Source organism: Ceratotherium simum, chromosome 9, assembly GCF_057802395.1.
Source record: "Ceratotherium simum simum isolate JZ-2026a chromosome 9, ASM5780239v1, whole genome shotgun sequence".
NCBI lineage: Eukaryota > Metazoa > Chordata > Mammalia > Perissodactyla > Rhinocerotidae > Ceratotherium > Ceratotherium simum.
The window spans coordinates 27,018,038-27,038,424 of record NC_141908.1 but is presented as its reverse complement, the minus strand read 5'-3'; the positions used below and the strand labels follow the sequence as shown (position 1 = coordinate 27,038,424).

Below are 20,387 nucleotides of genomic sequence, written 5' to 3'. Positions count from 1 at the left end.
TGTCAGTTGCCATGGGATCTGCCCTAGGCCCTCACTTTGCTGCTTTTCCCCTCATCTCTCCTCATCCTTTCAGTGCCAGTTTTAGCTGACTTGGCCAGGTTCTCTCCTTAGTCCCCCTTCCCCCCAGTTATTCTTTATCCTACAGGCCCCTTCTGGGCCTTTGTTACCCTTTCTTAGTTCCTGCCAATTTTATCCCCTGCATATTCCCAGTCAGACTTGATGTCTGACACCTGTACAAGATTTTCCAGGGTCGCCTCCTGAATTCTGACTTCTCCTTGGAATCTTTACTCTTCTGCTTTATTCCTTGAATTCAACCTATGTCTTGCCGAAGTTATGCCCTTGGACCCAGTTCCTCTGGCCCACTATCTTTTCTGATGGCAGGTACTGCAAGTGGTTCTGTTTCCTTTAGTGTGTACTCTGCCTTGGGACCAGGCCTCTGCCTGTCTCTCTTCTCTTTCCTTGCTGGCCTCTTTTGTAGAGGCCTAAGACTAACCAGGACATGGTTTCTCCCAAAGACAAATAACTGTGTAAAATCAAGAGAGTAAAAGAAAAATTTTATTGCATATGGTTACTTTTTAAAAAATTTATTCACTGATTTTTGTTATATCTCTTCAGATCCTTTTTACAACTTAACTATTTATCACTTGAAGCAAAAAGAACAACTGTCTATGAAACATCCAGACGTCTTTGTACTGTGTATGCTCTAGATGCGATGCATGTTGTGTCTAGATTTAATGTGACTATAACACATGAAATAAAAGAGTCCATCAATACAGACTAAATTAAAATTGGAGTTGCATAAATAGAATCTATCGTGAGCTGTCTTTGAGTTGCCTCATTTATTCTACTTATTGATGAATTTTCATAACTTACTCCTTGAATAAATTGTCCAAGAGTCAGCTCATGATTTTCTTTATATATTACTTCATATTTGTGTAAAGGTACTGCCATAATAAGATCTTATAATGATTACTGTTTTTACTGCTTGATTGGGCTGGATGTTTTTTATAATGGTTATTGTTTTTACTATCCAATTGGACTGAATTTTTCATTTACAATTTATATAAAAATGCAACAACAAGTCTGCTATTAAAAAGGGTTCAATAATTCTTTCCTTTTTTCAACTCTAGGGACATTCAGATCTTTTCCTTCTTTGTCATATGTAATTGGCCATATAAGTAACATGATTAGAATACATAGCTCTTTTCCTCTAAGATATCAAATTTGGGCATTCTCTTCTCTAATTTCAACCTCCTGACATTATCCAATTCTTATTCTTTCTGACTTACATGTGGAATCATGTGGTGTGGCCAGTTACTTTCAAGATGCAGCAAATGGGGAGGTTCTGTGACAGGTTCCTGGAGCAAGACAGCTGCAGGCAGTTGGCTCAATTAAATGTACCATTTCCATGGTATACAATTTTGATGTCCAAGTGATCTGATGACATGGGTCATAATCGAAGAAAGCTGTTGGCCATGGAGAAATCCATGAAAGAAGTAATGAAGGATCCCAGCTAGTGGAATAACATGGCACTGGAGAGTCTAGTTAGGAATCAAGTCTGAACAGGCTGGTACCTGAATTCAGTTTGTTCTGTTCAGACCAAGTGCTACCTGTAGTTCTTTCACACCATACTCAGAGGTCCCAAATTACATCACCTTTATGACTAACTTAGAGGATTTCCAGTATTTTCTCTGGGTTGCATGGATTTGTCTTAGGGGTAACTATGTACGTGCAAAGGAAGAATTGTGAAAGGAAAGGAAAAGTGTTCAAGTTAGGGGAAGTTCCAGACCATCTACTCCTGTTTTACTCAAGAATGTTTTTATGTATTTTACATATCAGAGTTTTGTTTAAGAATTCTTTTGAGAAAAGTGGTTGCTTTAAAAAAGTTTGAGAATCACTCCATCCATCTACCGCAGATACAAAGACCCTGTTTAGTGCTAACTTCTCTTTAGCTGTTGATATGACAGAGGTTTATTGAGTACATATTGAGTGCCAGGCCCTGTAACACTTTGCGAGGCATCCTGATCATCTCTTGGGCATTGAATAATCACTGCTGTGCAATCTTAGGTTTCCCCTGTGGTTCTGCATACAACTCACTTATCTTTTATTTCCACATTTTTTGATAATCTTATTTATAATTTCAAAATAACTTCTATACCAGAGATTCCAAAATCTATGTCTCCAGCCTGACTTTGCCACATCATACCTGTGTGAGATTTGGTAAGTCATCCTTACCTGCTTCAGTTTTCTTATTTGTACGACTGATGCCGTTACTTTCTCTACCCTATAAGGATAAAAAGAGCATGGAGGCAGAAGTTTGCAAATTACACAGGTATATAGAATAGTATTATTTTTATTGCTGTAATCAGTATCTTCAGGATCATGTCTTAACTTTTTTTTTTTGCAGAAATGCTTGTTTGTATGGAACTTGATACTTTAAACTTAAGATTTACTGAACAGTGCTCAGTCATTCCTTTTTCTTACATCAGACATCAACCTTGATTTTATGTTTTATTAATGGCTCAGTCTTTCCAACAGTCACTATATCTCTCTTGAAAGCACCTTTTAATCCCATCTCCTCCTTTCAGGTCTTACTGTTAGCACGTTTCTTCAGGCGTTCATTGCATCTTGTCTGGATTATTCTAATAATCTCATAACTGGTCCCCCTGTCTTCAGTCTTTACTTCTCCTGCTATGTCTTCTATCCTGCTGCTGTGGGGTTTTTGTTTTTGTTTTTTGTTTTCGTTTTATTATTTTTGCTTTTTATTTTTCTTCTAAAAAGTATAGCTTCTTTGCTCATGAATCTTCAGTGTCTCCCCACTGCTTATCCATTGCAGGTAAGCCTTGACAGCCTTGCCTTCAAGGTCCTCTACAGTATGTATTTAATCTGCATTTGCAGCTTTTCTTTTTATAACTCCTCCATGAGCCTCGTCTTTAGCCAAACTCCAAAAGGATGTTGACCACTTTTACTTCTGGATCTTTCCACAGGCTCTTCTATCTGTCTGGAACGTCTTCACTTTGTTGAAAAACTACTGCTCCTGTGAGGCCAGTTGAAAATGCCACTTCCATGAAAGTGTGTGTAATTTTTCCCTAAACAAATGTCTCTCCTCTCGTGAACCCAGTATGTTACTGTTCTTTAATTCACCTCCCATCTACTCCATGGTTGTATAATACCTAAGTAATGATGTAAAATAGTTACCTGATTCTTCAGCTTAACTCAGTCATTGTGTATCTGTTTCTTTGTGAACCATATTTTGAATCAGCCTCAGCCCCGTGATCAAAAAGTAGTCGATCATAGTAATACAGTTTCATCTTATAGGTTATGTCCTGCCATGTTACACACACAAGAAGGAAAATTGGCTCCCTACCAGCTTTACTCTTGAAAATATGGGGGACCATTTTAATACTATTTTTTTCTTGGTAACTTGCAGGAATATATAGTGAGAGGATTATTTCAGGCATTGATATTTACATTCATGTTGAAATATAGTTGAATGAAAGTACCTTCTAATCAGAAACTAACATTTTATAGAAAAAGTAAATTTACTCACTCCTGAAAAGACATCTTGCCTGTTCCTGTCTTTGATTAATCTTCAGAAGGACATTTCTTTTGTTTGAAGTTTGTATAGCCCTATTTTAAGATATTAGGCTCTGTCTCAAATCCTTTTTGTATTATTACAAATCAGCCAATTTTTTACTACTTTAATGTTGTCAACTATTCACTCTTTATTGTTTTTTTAAATGTCAGAAAATAAAATGCAAAACCCCACCCTATATTAATGTAATTTTATGGTTAAGATTTTACATTCACAAAAGTCCAGAATTTCACAGTTATAGTTCCCAAAAGAATCCTAATTCAGTCACATTGCATAAACTGATATTAAGGCTGAAATGTATCATCATTACAGTAATGCAAAATACTCATATATGCATGAGGACACAGTTATGGTTGCTGAGGGAACCATAATTTTATATTTTCTGACTTTTTTTGCACATACAATTTCAACCATGATGTTAAGTTAATGCAGTTTTTTTTCATTGACTCTGAAGTAGTATATTTCTTGCTATGTTTATCTTAAAAATAAGTTTTCATTGATTCAGTTTTTTTCTTCTGTATATCTATAAACCTATACTTACAGAGATCTGATGTCCCTATAAAGAGAACTACCTAAGGAATATTGCTATATAAAAATAGTTTTTAGCCTCATGTATACTCATATTCCCTCTGCCTTTCTCTCACACACACATACACACACAGCCTCACACACTTATGTTACATTCTGGCACATTATAGAACCAGGTAGCATATCCACTACCTGCTGTTGAAAGTGTTGACGATACTGAATTATTTATTCTATCTTCTACACTATCCAAAATCATTTTGGGTACTTTGACACATTTTGGTCTCTTCCATATGGATATTTCATGGTGGCAGAGTTGCCAGATGCTCAGGTTTTGTGACAGTCTTAGTTTTTCAAGGACTGTTGGAATATTCTTGGGAGAATCTCGCCTTGTTACTGATTCCTGTGGAGTGGTAAAATACTAACATTTCTTTGAAAGTATTTTTCAAGACAAGAAGTTATTATAAAAAGTTATTAGGGGCCGGCTCTGTGGCTTGGCGGTTAAGTGCGCGCGCTCTGATGCTGGCGGCCTGGGTTCGGATCCCGGGCGCGCCCCAAAGCACCACTTCTCCGTCCAGCGCGAGGCCGAGTCCCACGTACAGCAACTAGAAGGATGTGAACCTATGACATACGACTATCTGCTGGGGCTTTGGGGGGGAAAAAATGAATAAATAAAAATCTTTAAAAAAAGTTATTAGAATGTCCCGTCTCGGTATATTTAACTTTAGGAGCTTAGTGAGGGAGAAGTTTATCTTGAAATTCATTTGCAATGAGTTGGCATCACCCTAACAATGAGTAATAATAGCAGTGTGCATGAATTTGGGGATTAAAACAAGGTTATTTAAAATATTTAATTAAATGTTAGCTCTCATATAACTTCAGCCCTTTGTTTATATTGCAGTTGCCAAGATGCAAAGATGAAGAGAAGGATGTCAAGTCTAGGTTATCTTTTTATCCCTTATCTACTATATATACACACACATATATATATGTATATATATATCTCCCAGACATATAAAATATGCTGACTATTTGATTAATTGAACAGAATGTTGATATTTATGGTCCTAGGTATTTGCTTTTCCTCTGCAGTATTAATAAAAACTCAGAATTTCCCCCCTTTCCAATGCCTGCTCTTAACACATGCTGAACTGGAAATTCTCCTCATCTTTTAATGTCAAGCGTTTTTTCCTTTAAAGCTTTTCTGGCTTTCCTGAGCCAAGTCTGAGGTTCCCTGCTTGCTTCTCTCATGGTATTCTGTGTATTTCCTGACATTCCCAGACCACTGTTATGTACAAGTAGAGGAAAGGAAAGGATTGACTCAGAAGGGATGCTTCCATGTTGTGTCTTATGTGTATAACTCTTACATGGCAGAGAGAGGCTTTGGATGGCTTTTATGCGACCTATGGCATGTGACCCTCAGATCTAGGCAATGGAAAATTCAAGTCACATTGAGACTCAGGCGGATATCTATAGTGAGTCCCTGGTGCATATTTATACCCCTGTTCAAGTACTTTTGTCTGTATTATGTGGAAAGAAAAGGTGAAATATGGTCAAAGAAAGTTTTTCTGTTTTGTTTTTTTTTTCCCCTCAGTGAATAGGCTTTTTCCCCATTTAAATGGAGAATATTTTCATCCCAAAGTCTAATTTGAAGTTGCTTTCGCTATTGGAATTAGGAGGCAGGCTCATAAGTAATACCTGTGACTTCCTTTCTATAATTGACTCTATACTTGTCTCAGCTTTGCCTCTAACTGGCTAACCCAGGGCAGGTGACCTCATTTTGTGCTCCTCAGTCATCTGGTAAGGAGGTGTGGCCTAGGAAGTTTTAAGTTCCTTCTACTTGTAGGATTTGCTGAGTCCCACATGTAGTGTAGTATGGTAGGTGAGACCGAGAGAAATGTATCTCAGAAAGTTCCCTTGTAATGTAGGTTGTATTGAATGACCTCAATACTTCATTTGTTGATAATCTTAACAATATTGTTTATATAGTATTTTGTACTTTTCATCTGTTTTTCCCCCATGCCTACATATATATTTGTTACTTAAAAAAAAAAAGAGGGCAGTTATTTAAATTGTGATCAAAGGAAACATATTGAAAAAAAAGTTTTTATTTGTGAAACTTAGATAGCCATGTAGAAGATTTTTTCATTTTCATTTTATTCTACTAAAATAGGAAGTTTTGATCTTAAAAAAACTAGCTTTCAAATGTTTCCCTCTCTGTGATATAGACTGGGAAACATAATCTTAGAATTTTGGTATCGTTGTCTTGATGAGAAAGAAACACAGGATCAGCAAATCAATGCTTATAAAAAGTCTTATCTTTGAAATAAAAGTATAAGGGGCCAGCCCTGTGGTGTAGTGGTTAAGTTCAGTGTGCTCTCATTCGACGGCCTGGGTTCTCAGGTTTGGATCCTGGGCGCAGACCTACACCACTCATCAGCCATGCTGTGGCAGTGACCCACATACCAAATAGAGGAAGACTAGCACAGATGTTAGCTCAGGGTAAATCTTCCTCAAGGAAAAAAAAAGAGGAAGATTGGCAACAGATATTACCTCAGGGCAACTCTTCCTCAGCATTAAAAAAAAAAAAAAGTAAAAGACCAAGAAACAGTCCTGGGACTCACACCCCCAAATTCTTTTTCTATCGCAAGTGCACGACATTATTTAACATTTCACTCTCCCAAACACTTTTTGAGTGCCTACTGTGTACTGCTGGCTTTGACTTTGGTAATTATCTAATGATACACATATAATTAAAGTGATGTGTAAAATAGAAAAACATGGGGATAAAATAAATTATTATTTGGGGAGGTATTTCTCCAAGTGTCATATTAAGCACCAAATTCAGGGAAGATTTCAAAGAACTGTCTTGGAATTGCCAAAACAAACATAGGAGAAATAATCAAAACACAGGAATAATCTCTATGAGAAGCATAACAACACAATGTCACAAATCAAATGATAGAGCAACTCAATAGAATATAGGATTCTGGGAAGCAAATTTAAAACAAATACTCATAAGCACCCAAAAATTTAGATCTTATGACCGATTATAGAAAGACTGAATATTTAGAAGGCATTTTATTTTGTGCTTGTAATTTTAGCAGTAGATGTGACTCAGTAAAAATAGCAAGTTACCATATTTTTCCTTGTTAGCTTATTCATTATTTGGGTGCAAAATACCTTTCTCTCCATGGTTGTCAGGAATAGTTTAGTTGATGTACCAGGAGGCAGACATTATTATTATTACTGTTGTTATGATTATTTTAACTATTCCTGTGTCATAATAGTCAAGCCTACATGATGATAATATCTAAAAGCCACTCTGTGTTTGGCTATGGTTTGTTTCTCAGGCTTGTGCCTGAACTGAGCTTCCTGTATCTATTTGAGCAATAGTCTTCTGGCTTGACTGGTCAGTGTGTCCTTAAAGGTGTATAATCTTAGACAACACCGGTGGGGTTGAGTTGGAGTAAAGATAGGACTTGTATCCATTACCTTGAGTCTCTGGTCTTCCAACTGTATCATATTTAGAAATGAACTCCAGGGACTCATGAGTGCCATGAACTAAAAGGCAAAGAACATTCCAATATAAAATGATATGCTGCTGTTAAGGAATAGTCTTCTACAATAGATTAATCATGAGGTGAATTATAAATATTTCACATACTAATTATATTAGTTTATGGAGATAAAACACCATATGAACTGTTCCCAGCACACTCGGCAAGTTAGATGCGCTTTGCATGTTAATTGAATCACTTCTTCAAGGCTGATGATCATGAATCGCTGAAGATGACAGAAATTATTATCATGATATTGTACATTCCTGATCTTTGTACCAGGTTGACACCTACCCTTCCCCAGGAGTTCCTTTTCATTGGATTGTATCTTGAGTACTTGATATATTAGGATGGTAAAACAGAGAACAGTGGCTGACGTATTATTAGGGGCCCTAAGGAAAAAGTAATGGGCTCAATGAAAAATGACATCAAATAACACTTCCTAGAATTGTGTTGGGTGCTTAAGTAAGAAGATAAGTGCTTTATTTGGGGGCACAAAATGCTTCCCAACTTGTATTTTAATGGTAAGAGTAAATATCATATTGATCACTTTACTATAAACAGAGAATCAACAGTTTTATTTTCTCAGTGTCATTGAGAGAATGAATGACTAACTCGTTCATTCATTCACTTGTTTGAAAACATTTGTTAAGCACCTGGGATAGAACAGTGAACAAGGAAGATATGGGGCTGGCCCTAAGAAAACTTAAAATCCAGAGTTGTATTGCCATGTTAAGGAAACTATAGGATGCTAAAGGAAAGAACAGCCGATCTAGTTTATCTCATCCAGGAATATATGCTTTAATGGGAGAAAAGAAGATAACGTATGAAATATTGGAGAAACACGTAGAACAGATATGTAAAGTTATATAACAAACCAGAACCCACATTTTTAACTGACACATTTGGTGACCAGACCCTTTAGTTTAATTAAATCTCCAATGTGATTTCTTTCATTAGTCTATTATCTATTATCTTTAGTTACCTATGGGGCACTCCACTTATATTTAACATTGCTAAAACCTGTCTCTTTATTTCCCCTCTACCCTAATCCCTGATTTGTTTTCTCTTCTTGTGTTAAGGAATATTACCACTACCTATCTGGTTACACAAGCTAGAAACCTTTGGGTTACTGTTAGCCTCTCCCTCCCAATAACCAAGCCAAATGTTTCTGCTTTCTTCATTGCTCTTAATATCAGCCACTTCTCTCTATCCCATTGCCCTGACCACTCCTTATTATTTCAGTAGGCTGACTCCTTCATGTTATTTAGGATGCTGCCTAGATTGCGTCTCTTCAGGAGATCCTTCATTGATGGTTGTTACCTTCCCACAATTGTCTAACAGTGTAATCACTCAGGAAATATGTGACGAATGAAGAGATGACATAAAACTATTTAGGTTCATACAGTTCTTCTGTATACCATTTATATTCTCTTATTTCTCAAATACGGACTATATTAAGAAGTGCAGTTAACAAGAAAACGTTGAATCACATTCTAATCTTAGATGATTCAAAATCAGTGAGGAATAACTGGAAAAATAGAGGGTTTGGGTCCAGATCAACTTCGCTTTGAAACTCATCTCTGCTTCTTAGTAACTGCTGTTGTCTTAACATTTAACCAGACCTCTTGTGCTTTAATTTCTTAATCAGTCAAATGGGGATAATAAGACATATCTCTTAGGATAATGATTAAATGAGGTGATACGTGTAAAAAACCTTGCATAATATGTGGTTCCCTGTTTTCCTTTAGAATATTATTAACCTTATTTTAATGTTATGGGGACTTAAGGATTTCATTATCAAAAAGTGGTGACAGAGAGCCATGGTTTTACCTCTCCTGTATTTGGATATGTATAGAGCAACCTCCCTTATTTTGAGAGTGATGGTGATGGTGGTACTTTATTTGATTCCTTATCCTCTAATTTTAGTACCATTTTTCTTAGCCAATGAGCATTCACAAATTAGTTAATTAAAGATAATGAGAAAAAATAAAGCATTGTTAGTATAATAATAAACTTACAGTGGGTCACCGTATTGCTAACAGTTAAAGTATGAACCTCACGAACTTCTTATCATGCATTCGGGTACCTCTAGGTTTGATGGACACTACCTTTCCAATATTTTCTGATTATTTACTTTTTTTCAAACCCTAAGCTTTAGCCACCTATCCCTCCTCAATGACTTATTCTCTGATCCTTCTAGACTTAAGACCTCAGGACCCAGCCCTCCCCTGCCACCCCCGCAATAACCTTGAGACTTCCTGGTTTCCTACTGCTCTTAGTATTCTCTTCTTCCTCTGAACCATATAGCACTTAGTGCCTCTTCTTTATTCACAGTCTCACAGTCTTTATTCACAGTCTGCTTTGTGACATTTCTTGTGTAGGACAGAGCTGTTACTTATCTTTTTTTTTTGTTACTTGATGTTTCCTGTATTTGTGGCTTGTTTTACCAATTATATTGTCAGCTTTTCTGGAACAGGGCTGATATCTTGTACTTCTTAGGATGCTTGACTTGACAGTATTTTGATTTGTTGACTTATTGATAGAATGTCTAAAACACGTATATCTATAAATGTTCTGAGTGGTTCATATTACTGTGTGTCTTACAAGAATCTCTTAATAATGGATTCTAGTCCCAAAGTACATCAAAAATATTTAAGTATATGCAGTAAAAATTTCAATTTATTTATAATTTTTTTTCAATGGTAGGCCCATCCTCCCTTCTTGTTTCTTCCTTTCTTGGTACAAACATAGTTACTGAGTGTCTTTTATATATTAGGCACTATGCCAGATACCAAGAATTGAAAGACTTGAGAGGTTGTTGGAGTAATTTGAGACACCTGAATTTAAGTGGCACCTTTAGCTAACAAAGCTCGAAAGATATTATGTAATTTGTCTCCTTAGGCATCCATGACGCAGGGCAGAGTGCTGATGACTGCAGGGTGGATAGATGTTAAGAAACCTGTTGAAGATATTGCTCAGTGGCGGATCTTAGCTACAGGCCTTGATTGATTGCCTTCCAGCAAGTGTTCTTTACACAGTGCTTTCTTGACCATCATGATAAACACAGGAAAGGAACATTACACGGTGGAAAAAAGCAAAACTACCGGATCAGTGATGCTGCACCATAGAACAGTTTTTGGGAAACCAGATACTCTATTTAACAGCCTGTAAATTACCCATCATAAGAACTTAGGAAATTAAATGACTACATTTCCTTTTCCTTTAGATATGACTTTCATCTTGTATTTTTTATTGTTTTAGCAAATGGAAACATTTTGTTACACACGTTCTTGAAGGTTTTTGAAAATCCATAGCATTTAAACATGAGGTAGAAATGTTCTAATTAAGGTGAAGTAGCTGAGAACCAAAGCATATTTTGTTAAAATGAATTTTGTATATCAATGATTAAAGAATATTAGAACTGTTATCTTTCTACACAGGTTTTACAAATTAAAAAAATATATTTAAGCCCAAGACTTTTGAAATGTTTAGTAGTAATTTTCATTTATGCATGTATGTATTATTGAACTCTTGGTGCACTGAAAACACTATCAACACACTTTGGAAGTGATAGGTGAAGGAAACGATAGCAGTCCTCTCTTTCACTTCTCATCTCCAGTTCATCGGCAAACCGTGACAGCACTGTCAGCAAACCCAGTCAGGCCACTTCCCATCAACTCCAACACTATTATCTTACTCCAAGCCACCACCATTTCTTTTCTCTTCTTCTTACTGTTCTCCCTTCTCCAGAATGGTTCCTTCCAGTCTGTTTTCCATATGGTAGTGAGAGTAAAGTTTTCTGATATTAAAAAGTAATAAAAGGGGCCGGCCCTGTGGTGTAGTGATTAAGTCTGGCACACCCCGCTTCAGTGGCCTGGGTTTGCCGGTTCCAATCCCAAGCGCAGACCTACGCCACTTGTCAAGCCATGCTGTGGTGGCAACCCACATACAAAGTGGAGGAAGATTGACACAGATGTTAGCTCAGGGCTAATCTTCCTCAACCAAAAAAAGTGGAAAGATTGGCAACAGATGTTAGCTCAGAACGAATCTTCCTCACCAAAAAGAATAAACAAATAAGTAATAAAAAAATTTCATGAGGGCCCCCAGGGGTGTAGTGGTTAAGTTCACACACTCTGCTTTGGTGGCCAGGGGTTTGCAGTTTTAGATCCCCGGCACAGACCAACGCACCGTTTGTGAAGCCATGCTGTGGTGGCGTCCCATATAAAGTAGAGGAAGATGGGCACGGGTGTTAGCCCAGAGCCAATCTTCCTCAGCAAAAAAGAGGAGGATTAGCAACAGATGTTAGCTCAGGGCTGATCTTCCTCACACATACAAAAAATTTTCATGAAATACATAAGCAAATGTAGTAGAAATACAAGGGATTACACAAATAAAATTTTAAGACTTTATAGATACATGAATATAAAAATCGTGCCCTGGTTGGAGATATTATGACACTTCATGTCATCAAATCTATTTCATTTATTAGAAATCATATGTTTTAGAAATAATTTTTAACATAGTAAAACAACATGTTAAGTGTTGTGTTAAAAGCAAAAAAATAAAACTATACAATAATATATACATATTACAAAGTGAAAATAATAAAAGTAAATACACCCAATATGCATATATAATTTTGTCATTTCTGTACTTAAAATCCTTCGGTCTCTTCCCATTGCTGTTACCATGAAATCCAAAATTATTTTCATGTCTTTAAAGGCCCATTGACTTCCTCCGCCTCTTCTCTGGGCACTTTCTTATTGAACAAATTGCTCCAGCCTCCTTGGTCTCTATTCGGTTTCTCAACCTGCCAGTTTTCTTTTTGCCTCAGCTACTTTGCTTTCCATTTTATGTCCATCATTTAGCCTAATACCTTGCAAATAATTGATGCTCAACATATACCTGCTAAATGAGCACTGGGATGCAAATAGTGGCTCTCTTTTTGGGGTGGTTGTGGGTGATATTCCCTTAATTTCTATTTTTTGTGTTTAAAACATTTTCTGTAATGAACTTGTGTTTTCTAATTATCAGAAGGAAAAAACAATAGTGCCATTCCAGAATTGGGATAGCCTAGTGGGTAAAATTCAGCTAGTCAGGAGGAACTTAGAAATTAGGTTATTACAAGCAGCTCTAGAGTCTGTATAAGAAAATCAAGTAAGTGAGGAATTGCATTTAGGTACCCTGGGTGGAGTGTTGGGATAAGGGAAGCTGGTGCATCCAGAGTTGTGCTTTCCCATACAGTAGCCATTACTGTCTGACTATTTAATTTAAACTTAAATTAATCAAAATAAGTTAAATTTGAAATTAATTCCTCAGTTGCATTAGCTACATTTCAAGTGCTCAGTAGTCACTGCTATATTGGACAGTACATATTCTCTACTGTTCTGTAACATCCGTAAATGTTCTGTAACATTTCCATCATCGCAGAAAATACTGTGTCACAGAAGGTATAAGATCTAGAACCCTGGAGAGTAGATAACAAGGAACAAGAATTCAAGATAGGCAACAAAATAACAAAGACTTTGGTAATGAGACTGAGCAACATGAATCCAGACAAGGAGTTTAGGTGTTAAGCAAAGTGACACAGCTGAAAGAACAGAATTTACTCTTTTGTCAAAGGCCTACTAAAGCCCTTGGAGGAATTATTTAAGTATGAGTAACACAACCCAAACTGGTATCTGTGTTAAATTGTGTACTATAGCCCCATTATGTGATAAATGGTTTCGGGGTGGGGTGGGGAGGTGTTATTGAAAAGATTTCATGGGGCAGGAGTGAGGTGACCTAGGCTGTGAAAGATTATTACTAGATTGTATGTGATGGTGATTGGAATATTGAATGCCTGTCCTCTGTTTCTCATGTTACTGCCCTTCCATACCATTTAAGATATAAAAGTATGCATCTTGATGATAATGGTTGCAGTCCTACAGTGCTTAGGTATATTGCACCATCTCTTTTTATATATTAAGAGCATAAGATAAAAGGCAAACAACTGTTTTTTTCAAACTGAGCCAGAAAAGAATAAAATCTCTAATCTTGGATTTCATTGTGTTGAATTCTTTTGGATTCCTTAAGCACGTATGACTCAGATTGTGGACAGAATGTGCATTGAAAACAATGGAAACATATATGAGGATACGATCCCAGATACCTGGGATGGTGTTAATGTGTTTGCAGCACAGAGCCGTTTTGGTTAGACGATCATAATAGCAGCTTACTTATACTTTTGGTGAGATGGTAAGCTAATGATGTAGCTGTTAATTTGAATTTAGCAGACATTTTAAATATAGGTTTCTCTTACAGAGACAAAAGTTGCAATTTAAAGCTCTTTGGTGGTCTAAAAACAGCTTAATTCTGTAGTAGCATGGTAATAAGTACTAATCCAGCTTATACAGTGATTGTAGTATGTCATGTTTGTGAAAGATTGCCCAACTGCTTTCTCTGGGTTTTATGTTAATTTAAAAATATTAAACATAAAACCTTATAACATCTTCATGCTGAGATAAACTGTTCAATTTAACTTGTGCTCAAGCAGCAGCTGTCAGGAATTATCTTGTTCCTAGTGGTTTTTGCTATCACCTTGTGCCCTTTCCTGCCAGAGACGCAGTGTGGGATGATAAAGCTCACCTTGTTAGGATTTATTGCTTAAATAACACCTAAGGCAAGATGAACATTGGGAGACTAGGAATTAGATGCTGATTGAGTGATGTTGTTCATTGTATTATTATAAATTTTTTTTAGTTGATGGAACATGGCAAAGTAAAAATTGCCTGTGAATCATATCTGCATTCCTTTTGTGGGCATGTTCATCGCTTCTTTTTTGGTGTCATTGAGCTAAATATTTGAGGAATTGCTTATTGTCCAATTTAAGTACCATATTATAAATTAAAAAGCAAAGGGAAATATTTTACTAATGATGGAGATAATTTCCACAATTTAGAAGTAGTGAGGGCTATTTCAATATTAGTTATAAAAATAAAATGAATTTCCTGTTAATGATCGAACAAACTGAAGGAAGTGGTGGTGTGGGCAGTCCCAAATGGTTAATAGTGCAAATATCATTGCCATTTCACTTCTGAATGTATTGCGTTCTTTCATTTGGTAGATTTTATTTAGAATGCTCAACTTTAGATTTGGATTTCTTGATTTCAGATCAGCTGGTTGGTAGGATAAGGAGAGGAGGTATGTGGTAGGAGTAGAGTGTAGGGCTCCCTTGGTTGAACATTTGCTACAGATGGTTCACCCTGAGAATGGTTCTCATGGAGGAAATGAACAATTGGATTATGACTAGGAATGCATATATGATGGATTTATTTTAGATGGAATGTAACATATTTTTCTCTTCTACTTACACTATTTAATGAATATTCCCCTAAATTCATAATTTTTTAAATGTATAACTCAACAAAATTTGCAAGACTAGATCAATGAATTACAATATACCATTAAGTTAGATCTATCGATTATTAACATTTTGCACATTTTTTATTTCTTTCCATGTCAATATATGCATATGAATATTTATTATTAGTAGCCTTTTTGACTGAAACATTTAAGAATTAGTTGCAGACATCATGACACTTCACACATAAATAATTCAACATATTTTTCTTAAGACTAAGGATGTTTTCCTACATAACGGCAATAAAATTATTACACTTAAGAGATTTAAGATTGATAAAAGTTTACAATCTTATATTCAGTCCATGTTCAGAGTTTCCCTATTGCCTTTATAATGTCCATTATAGCTGTTTTTTCCCTATGCAGTTTCCAGTCAAGGATCACAGGTTGCATTTTGTTTTGAGGTCTCTTTATTTTCCTTTAATCTAAGTTTTTTTTTTTTTTTTTTGACATTGACATTTTTGGAGATCCAGCCCAGTTATTTTGCAGAATATTTGTCTGATTGTTTTTTCATGACCAAATTCAGATCAGGCATTTTTGGCAGAAATACTATTTTGGTGATTTGTATCTTTCTCATTGTATCACATTGGGAAATACATTATATCACTTTGTCCTATTACTGATCATATTAAGTTTAGTTGCTTGAATAAGTTGATGTCTACCACATTTCTCTATTATAAAGGTACCATTTTTTCTCATTCATAATTAATAAGTAATATGGGGGGGCTGCATTTAATGAATTTTTCTGCCTTGTGTGTGAAAAACATTGTGCTTGCTCAGGTCTTAATGATAAAGAATGAGTCATTGCTTGCGATAGTATGTTGGGGGAGGGGAGTGAGGCTAGAGGGAGAGGTAGGAGCGTTACTCAATAACTAGACCCACAAGTTGCCATCCATTTTCTTTTAAGGAGAATATTGATTGATTGAGATTAATATTTTATTTTTCTCTCTACTAAGGATCAGGTTTGTAGATAAGCAAATATCTTCATATTTCAGAATTTTCAATCTAAGTTTTAGAAAGTTTTATACTTCATGGTGGTGGGAATATTTTTGGACCAAATAGGGCATTATCTGACCATAATTTTTCTGTTTGCTTTTGTTTTGCACAAATAGATGATTTAAAAAATGAGTGCATCTCCTTGGTAAGATTTTTTTACGTTAAAGCAATAAACCATGACCTTAATACAGCAATGTGGGTTTAAAGAGAGATCGCTGCTTTTTGGTCTTATGTGCCCTCTTTAGCCCGTGAAGAAGACACTTGAATTCCTATTTATGATATATGCACTTACTATGTAATCATTCTTCTTATGTGAAAGGCTAGTGCTGCAGATCATATAAACACCTGAAGTTAGCCATTTGGCTTGTCAGCATGGGAGAATTTATGGTAGCTGTAATCATGGTAATAACAAGGGTGATATTTTGTATTTATTAAGTACAGAAAAAAGCATTTGCAATGTAAGTGGTCCACAACCAACTCATATCCGTGGTGCAATGGAAAGCACTTCAGGCTTAGAAGAACAGGAGTCCCTGCTTCGCCACTTTCTACCAGTGTGATTCTAGAAAAACTCTTAACCTTCTTGAACCTCATTTTTTAGAATGGGAATTAAAGCTGTAAGGGTCAAATGATGCTACATTATGTTATAAAAGTGGCATCCATCAAAATTGTGCCATCTAAATGTCCTCAGCTGCTCAGGGACTGTAATTTGTCCCTCTTTTGTGTCCATACATGGTAGGCACCTTGTTAGTGAAACATTTCCAGGTTGTCTCAGACATTATTACTCCATTATGTTTGTTCCTCTGATACTTTGTATCTGTCACTATTACAGGCAGCATTCATCCTGGTGGGTTGTCTTGTTCGTCTTTTCTGTTCTTCCTGGTTAGACCTTGGCACATGGTACACATTTAGTAAATGTTTGTGGAATGAGTGAATAAATAGAAATTGTTTCATTTATAAACATGAACAAGTAAGCTTTCAGTTTCCTTTTTCCCCCAAAGAAAAGGAATCAACCTTTCTTCATTTTTTTTTTATATTTTTGTTTTATATAAGGAGTTTTACAGATTGTATATTGGTGCCATTAGCAGTCCAATAATGGAGTAGAAAACATTAAAAAAACACAAGTATTGCAGAATAGTTAAAAAACGAGGTGGGGAGGGACAGTGAGAAAACATGCCAGGAGGAAAAGACCACACTAGATAAGTCTACTGCATAAATCAAAAGGGTTTATGTCATAACATGAACATGTGCCATTCCTGCTCATATATTGAATTTCAGTAGTCGGTTGCATAAAGGAGTAAAGTGTAATGAAACTGGCAAGCAGAGTATTCCCCAGTCAGCCTTATCTTTGTTCCATTTGTCCTTCAGATAGAGCTTTTCTTGCCTTTTTCAATAAAATCCATCCAGCTTTTTTTATTTTGCATCTCTCAGTAGCTGAGCTGAGAACAACCAATGTGATTCGGAGCTTTTATAGTTCTTAGCAGCTGCTTTTTAAGAGATCAAAACTTAGAATGCTGCTACATGGTATTAAGGCTTAACTATTGATGTGTCCCTATAGGGGATATGTTTTTCTTAGGGTAGGATGAGGGAAAAGGAGAGAAGGGCAAAGGATGACCCCTTCAAGCATGCTTGGGACAGTAAACCCTAATTTCCTTGTTTCCTAGGATCCTCTTTGCAAGCTCAGTGCTTAACCTGACCGAACTGGCTGCCCTTCGGCCTGACCTTGGGAAATTGAAAAAAATTCTGTACTTCCACGAGAACCAATTGGTATATCCTGTCAAGAAATGTCAGGAGAGGGATTTCCAGTATGGATACAACCAAATTCTTTCATGGTAGGTATAGATTATATCAATATATGTACTCCTTTGCCACCATTTTCTTTATAGATGGTTGGCTTTTAAATCTGGAGACCTACTCTACATTTATTTTAAAAACACCTTAAAGTAGGTGCAAATGTTTAAACATAACTTCTCTGGTAATAATTACTCGTGCCTCTGAAGTATATATATAAGATCACAGCTAATCATTTTATAAAATACGTATATGTAACAATCTAATTATATGTTGAACTAATTTATCTATTTTCTACAACATTCATAATAGAATCAAAGGGTTGATAGGAACCTTCTTCACACCTTTATTCCATCATCTGTTGTTAAAGGCATACTTTCAGAAAAGGGAGGTTAGAAAACTCTTATTTATCAGCCGCTTTCAATGTATCTAGCTAAAATCAAAATAGAAATTTACAGAGGAATAAACGAAAATTAAAGCATAACGGAGCAAGAGGTTTTGTTCTTTTTTTGTTGCTGTTTGTAAGAGAAAACTATGGAAAATGAATCTTTAGGTGGTGGTGGTGGTGGCTTTTTTTTCCGCTCATTGAGTCTTCTGAAATTGCACAGCTTTAAAATACGGTGACATTTCAAAGGTGATGGTCCTTCTCTATTGTTACTTCAACAAAGTGTATCTCCTGAAGCTTGTTAATGAAAGAAGTTAATAACAACTCTGACATGGCTTTTCTGTTAGATCCTAGTCACATAACTGCAACAACCAAATGGAATCAGTTTGGCAGTGATTGGGTACATTTTACTCAACTTTTTAAATAGTTATTAGCAATTCGGATTGATGACATGTCTAAACAGACTCCCAACTCTTGCAAGTATACCCCATAGTTTAGTTGACATAGAAAAACAGCTATATGGTAATAGTTCTGATTTCTGAGCGTCTTGTAAATGCTTTCCTGCCATCATTTTTACAAGCTGCTTCAGTTGTGAAGTAGCAGTGCTATCAAAATAGAGTGGAACGGCTTCACGTCAAATGTCTCATAAAAAAGCAACCGTTTTAAAATTTCATAATAAAATTAAAATACTCTATTTTATATTGAAATGGAGCGGGGAAATATGTTTTAAAAACAAAAATAAAATCATTTTGTGCTTTATCAATATGGAAAACTTTCGTAATATTCTTTTGATTTCTTGAATTAGCATCATTCTTTCCCTCAGATAGTATGTGTTTATTACCCCTGAGAAACAACTGAGGAAAAAAAATTAAGTCTATTTTTCCCTTTATGAGTGGCTTTAAAGTTAAGGGAAGTTATACCCACTCGTATCAAGGAGGAAATGCATGAAAAAGAATATTTCTGTAAACTGTCTTGGGTCTTTAATTTAGCATCGATTGGGTTTTTAAGAATGTAAGCAGTTGGGTTGCATGCCCTATGAGGGCAAATATCTAAAAAAAATTTTAGCTTACTGCCCCTCATCTCTCTTTCATAAAAGATTGTTTTTGCTCGTAGGGAATGAGACTATAAAAGCTCGTACATGATTTTTCAGTATTGCTCTTCTCGAGAGGGTAAAATGATGGACAAGCTTGGAGAGAAAGAAGTGGACTTGTTCATCGGTTGGCTTCTTAATGAGAAAAAAATGGTTCACGGTTGTCCAAAGGAAAAATAAGAGTGTCAGAAAGCATTTCTGTTCAGATTCTCTTTGAAAAGTATGACTCCTGCTTCCTCAAATGTTTCTTTAGTTTTCTTGCTGACTTCTGCTTTTGTTGGCACTATCAGATTTCTTTCTTGACCATGTGGCAGTTAAGGATTTTACAGATGACTGACATAAGCACTCACCTTAAATAGAGGTTTCACTAAACCCTCTGACTTATGAACACATGTCGTAACTATGTATTATGACCTGTGGGTCGCTATTACAATATGTGACATATGGTGAAAAGAGACTAGCTGTAAAACATCCTTCAACTTTTGGTATATTATTATATTGGCTTCCTTATTGCTTGGTGTTGTGTCAGCACTTCTGTGACATTCTTTTGTATTATCCATGTTGTAATTACCCCTACCCCCAAATTTGCACTAGGTTGCAACTAAAAAAATACTTGTATGGAAAAGCAATTTTGCAGAGGAGGCATAGGGGTAGGAGGTCAACATTCCTTTTGTTGGCTTTTCATTCCAGTATGTATTAATAATAGGCACCTTGACTATCTCAGTAAATGTGAATTAGATTAAACTGAGGATTTGCTATGGCACTCCTATTCTATAAGCTCTGCTTATTCATTTGTGTTTTGCAGTCTTATGCGCTTACATGTCTTCTTTTCAGTTTTATTGATCTATCATAAAACTAACTACTTAGTCTATTTGATCTTGTATACCTTCTTATCAAAGCATTTGTGTGCATTTTATTGAAATCCAGTGACACTGAGATACTGAATCATTGCTTAAAGCAAAGAAGGTCAGTTTTAAACATCAAAACAATGATTTATTAAATCAGTTTTTTGACTCATAAAGGGAATATACTACATATTCATAC

The 20,387-nt window shown here is 35.9% G+C and overlaps 1 protein-coding gene across 10 annotated transcripts in view; it reads left to right on the top strand.

Moving 5' to 3' along the window:
- The window catches only part of QTMAN (queuosine-tRNA mannosyltransferase), a 410,331-nt gene that overhangs the window by 179,314 nt on the left and 210,630 nt on the right, over positions 1-20,387 (top strand). For 8 of the 10 annotated variants that reach the window (XM_087435132.1, XM_087435126.1, XM_087435128.1 and 5 more), the window contains one exon: positions 17,742-17,909. The exons of 1 other annotated variant lie outside the window; for it this stretch is intronic. In XM_087435132.1, coding sequence (XP_087291258.1) covers positions 17,742-17,909 — 168 coding nt within the window. Of the gene's footprint in view, positions 1-2,987; positions 3,075-17,741; positions 17,910-20,387 lie in introns of all 10 variants that reach the window. One more of the 10 variants, XM_087435134.1, reaches the window with a different exon arrangement.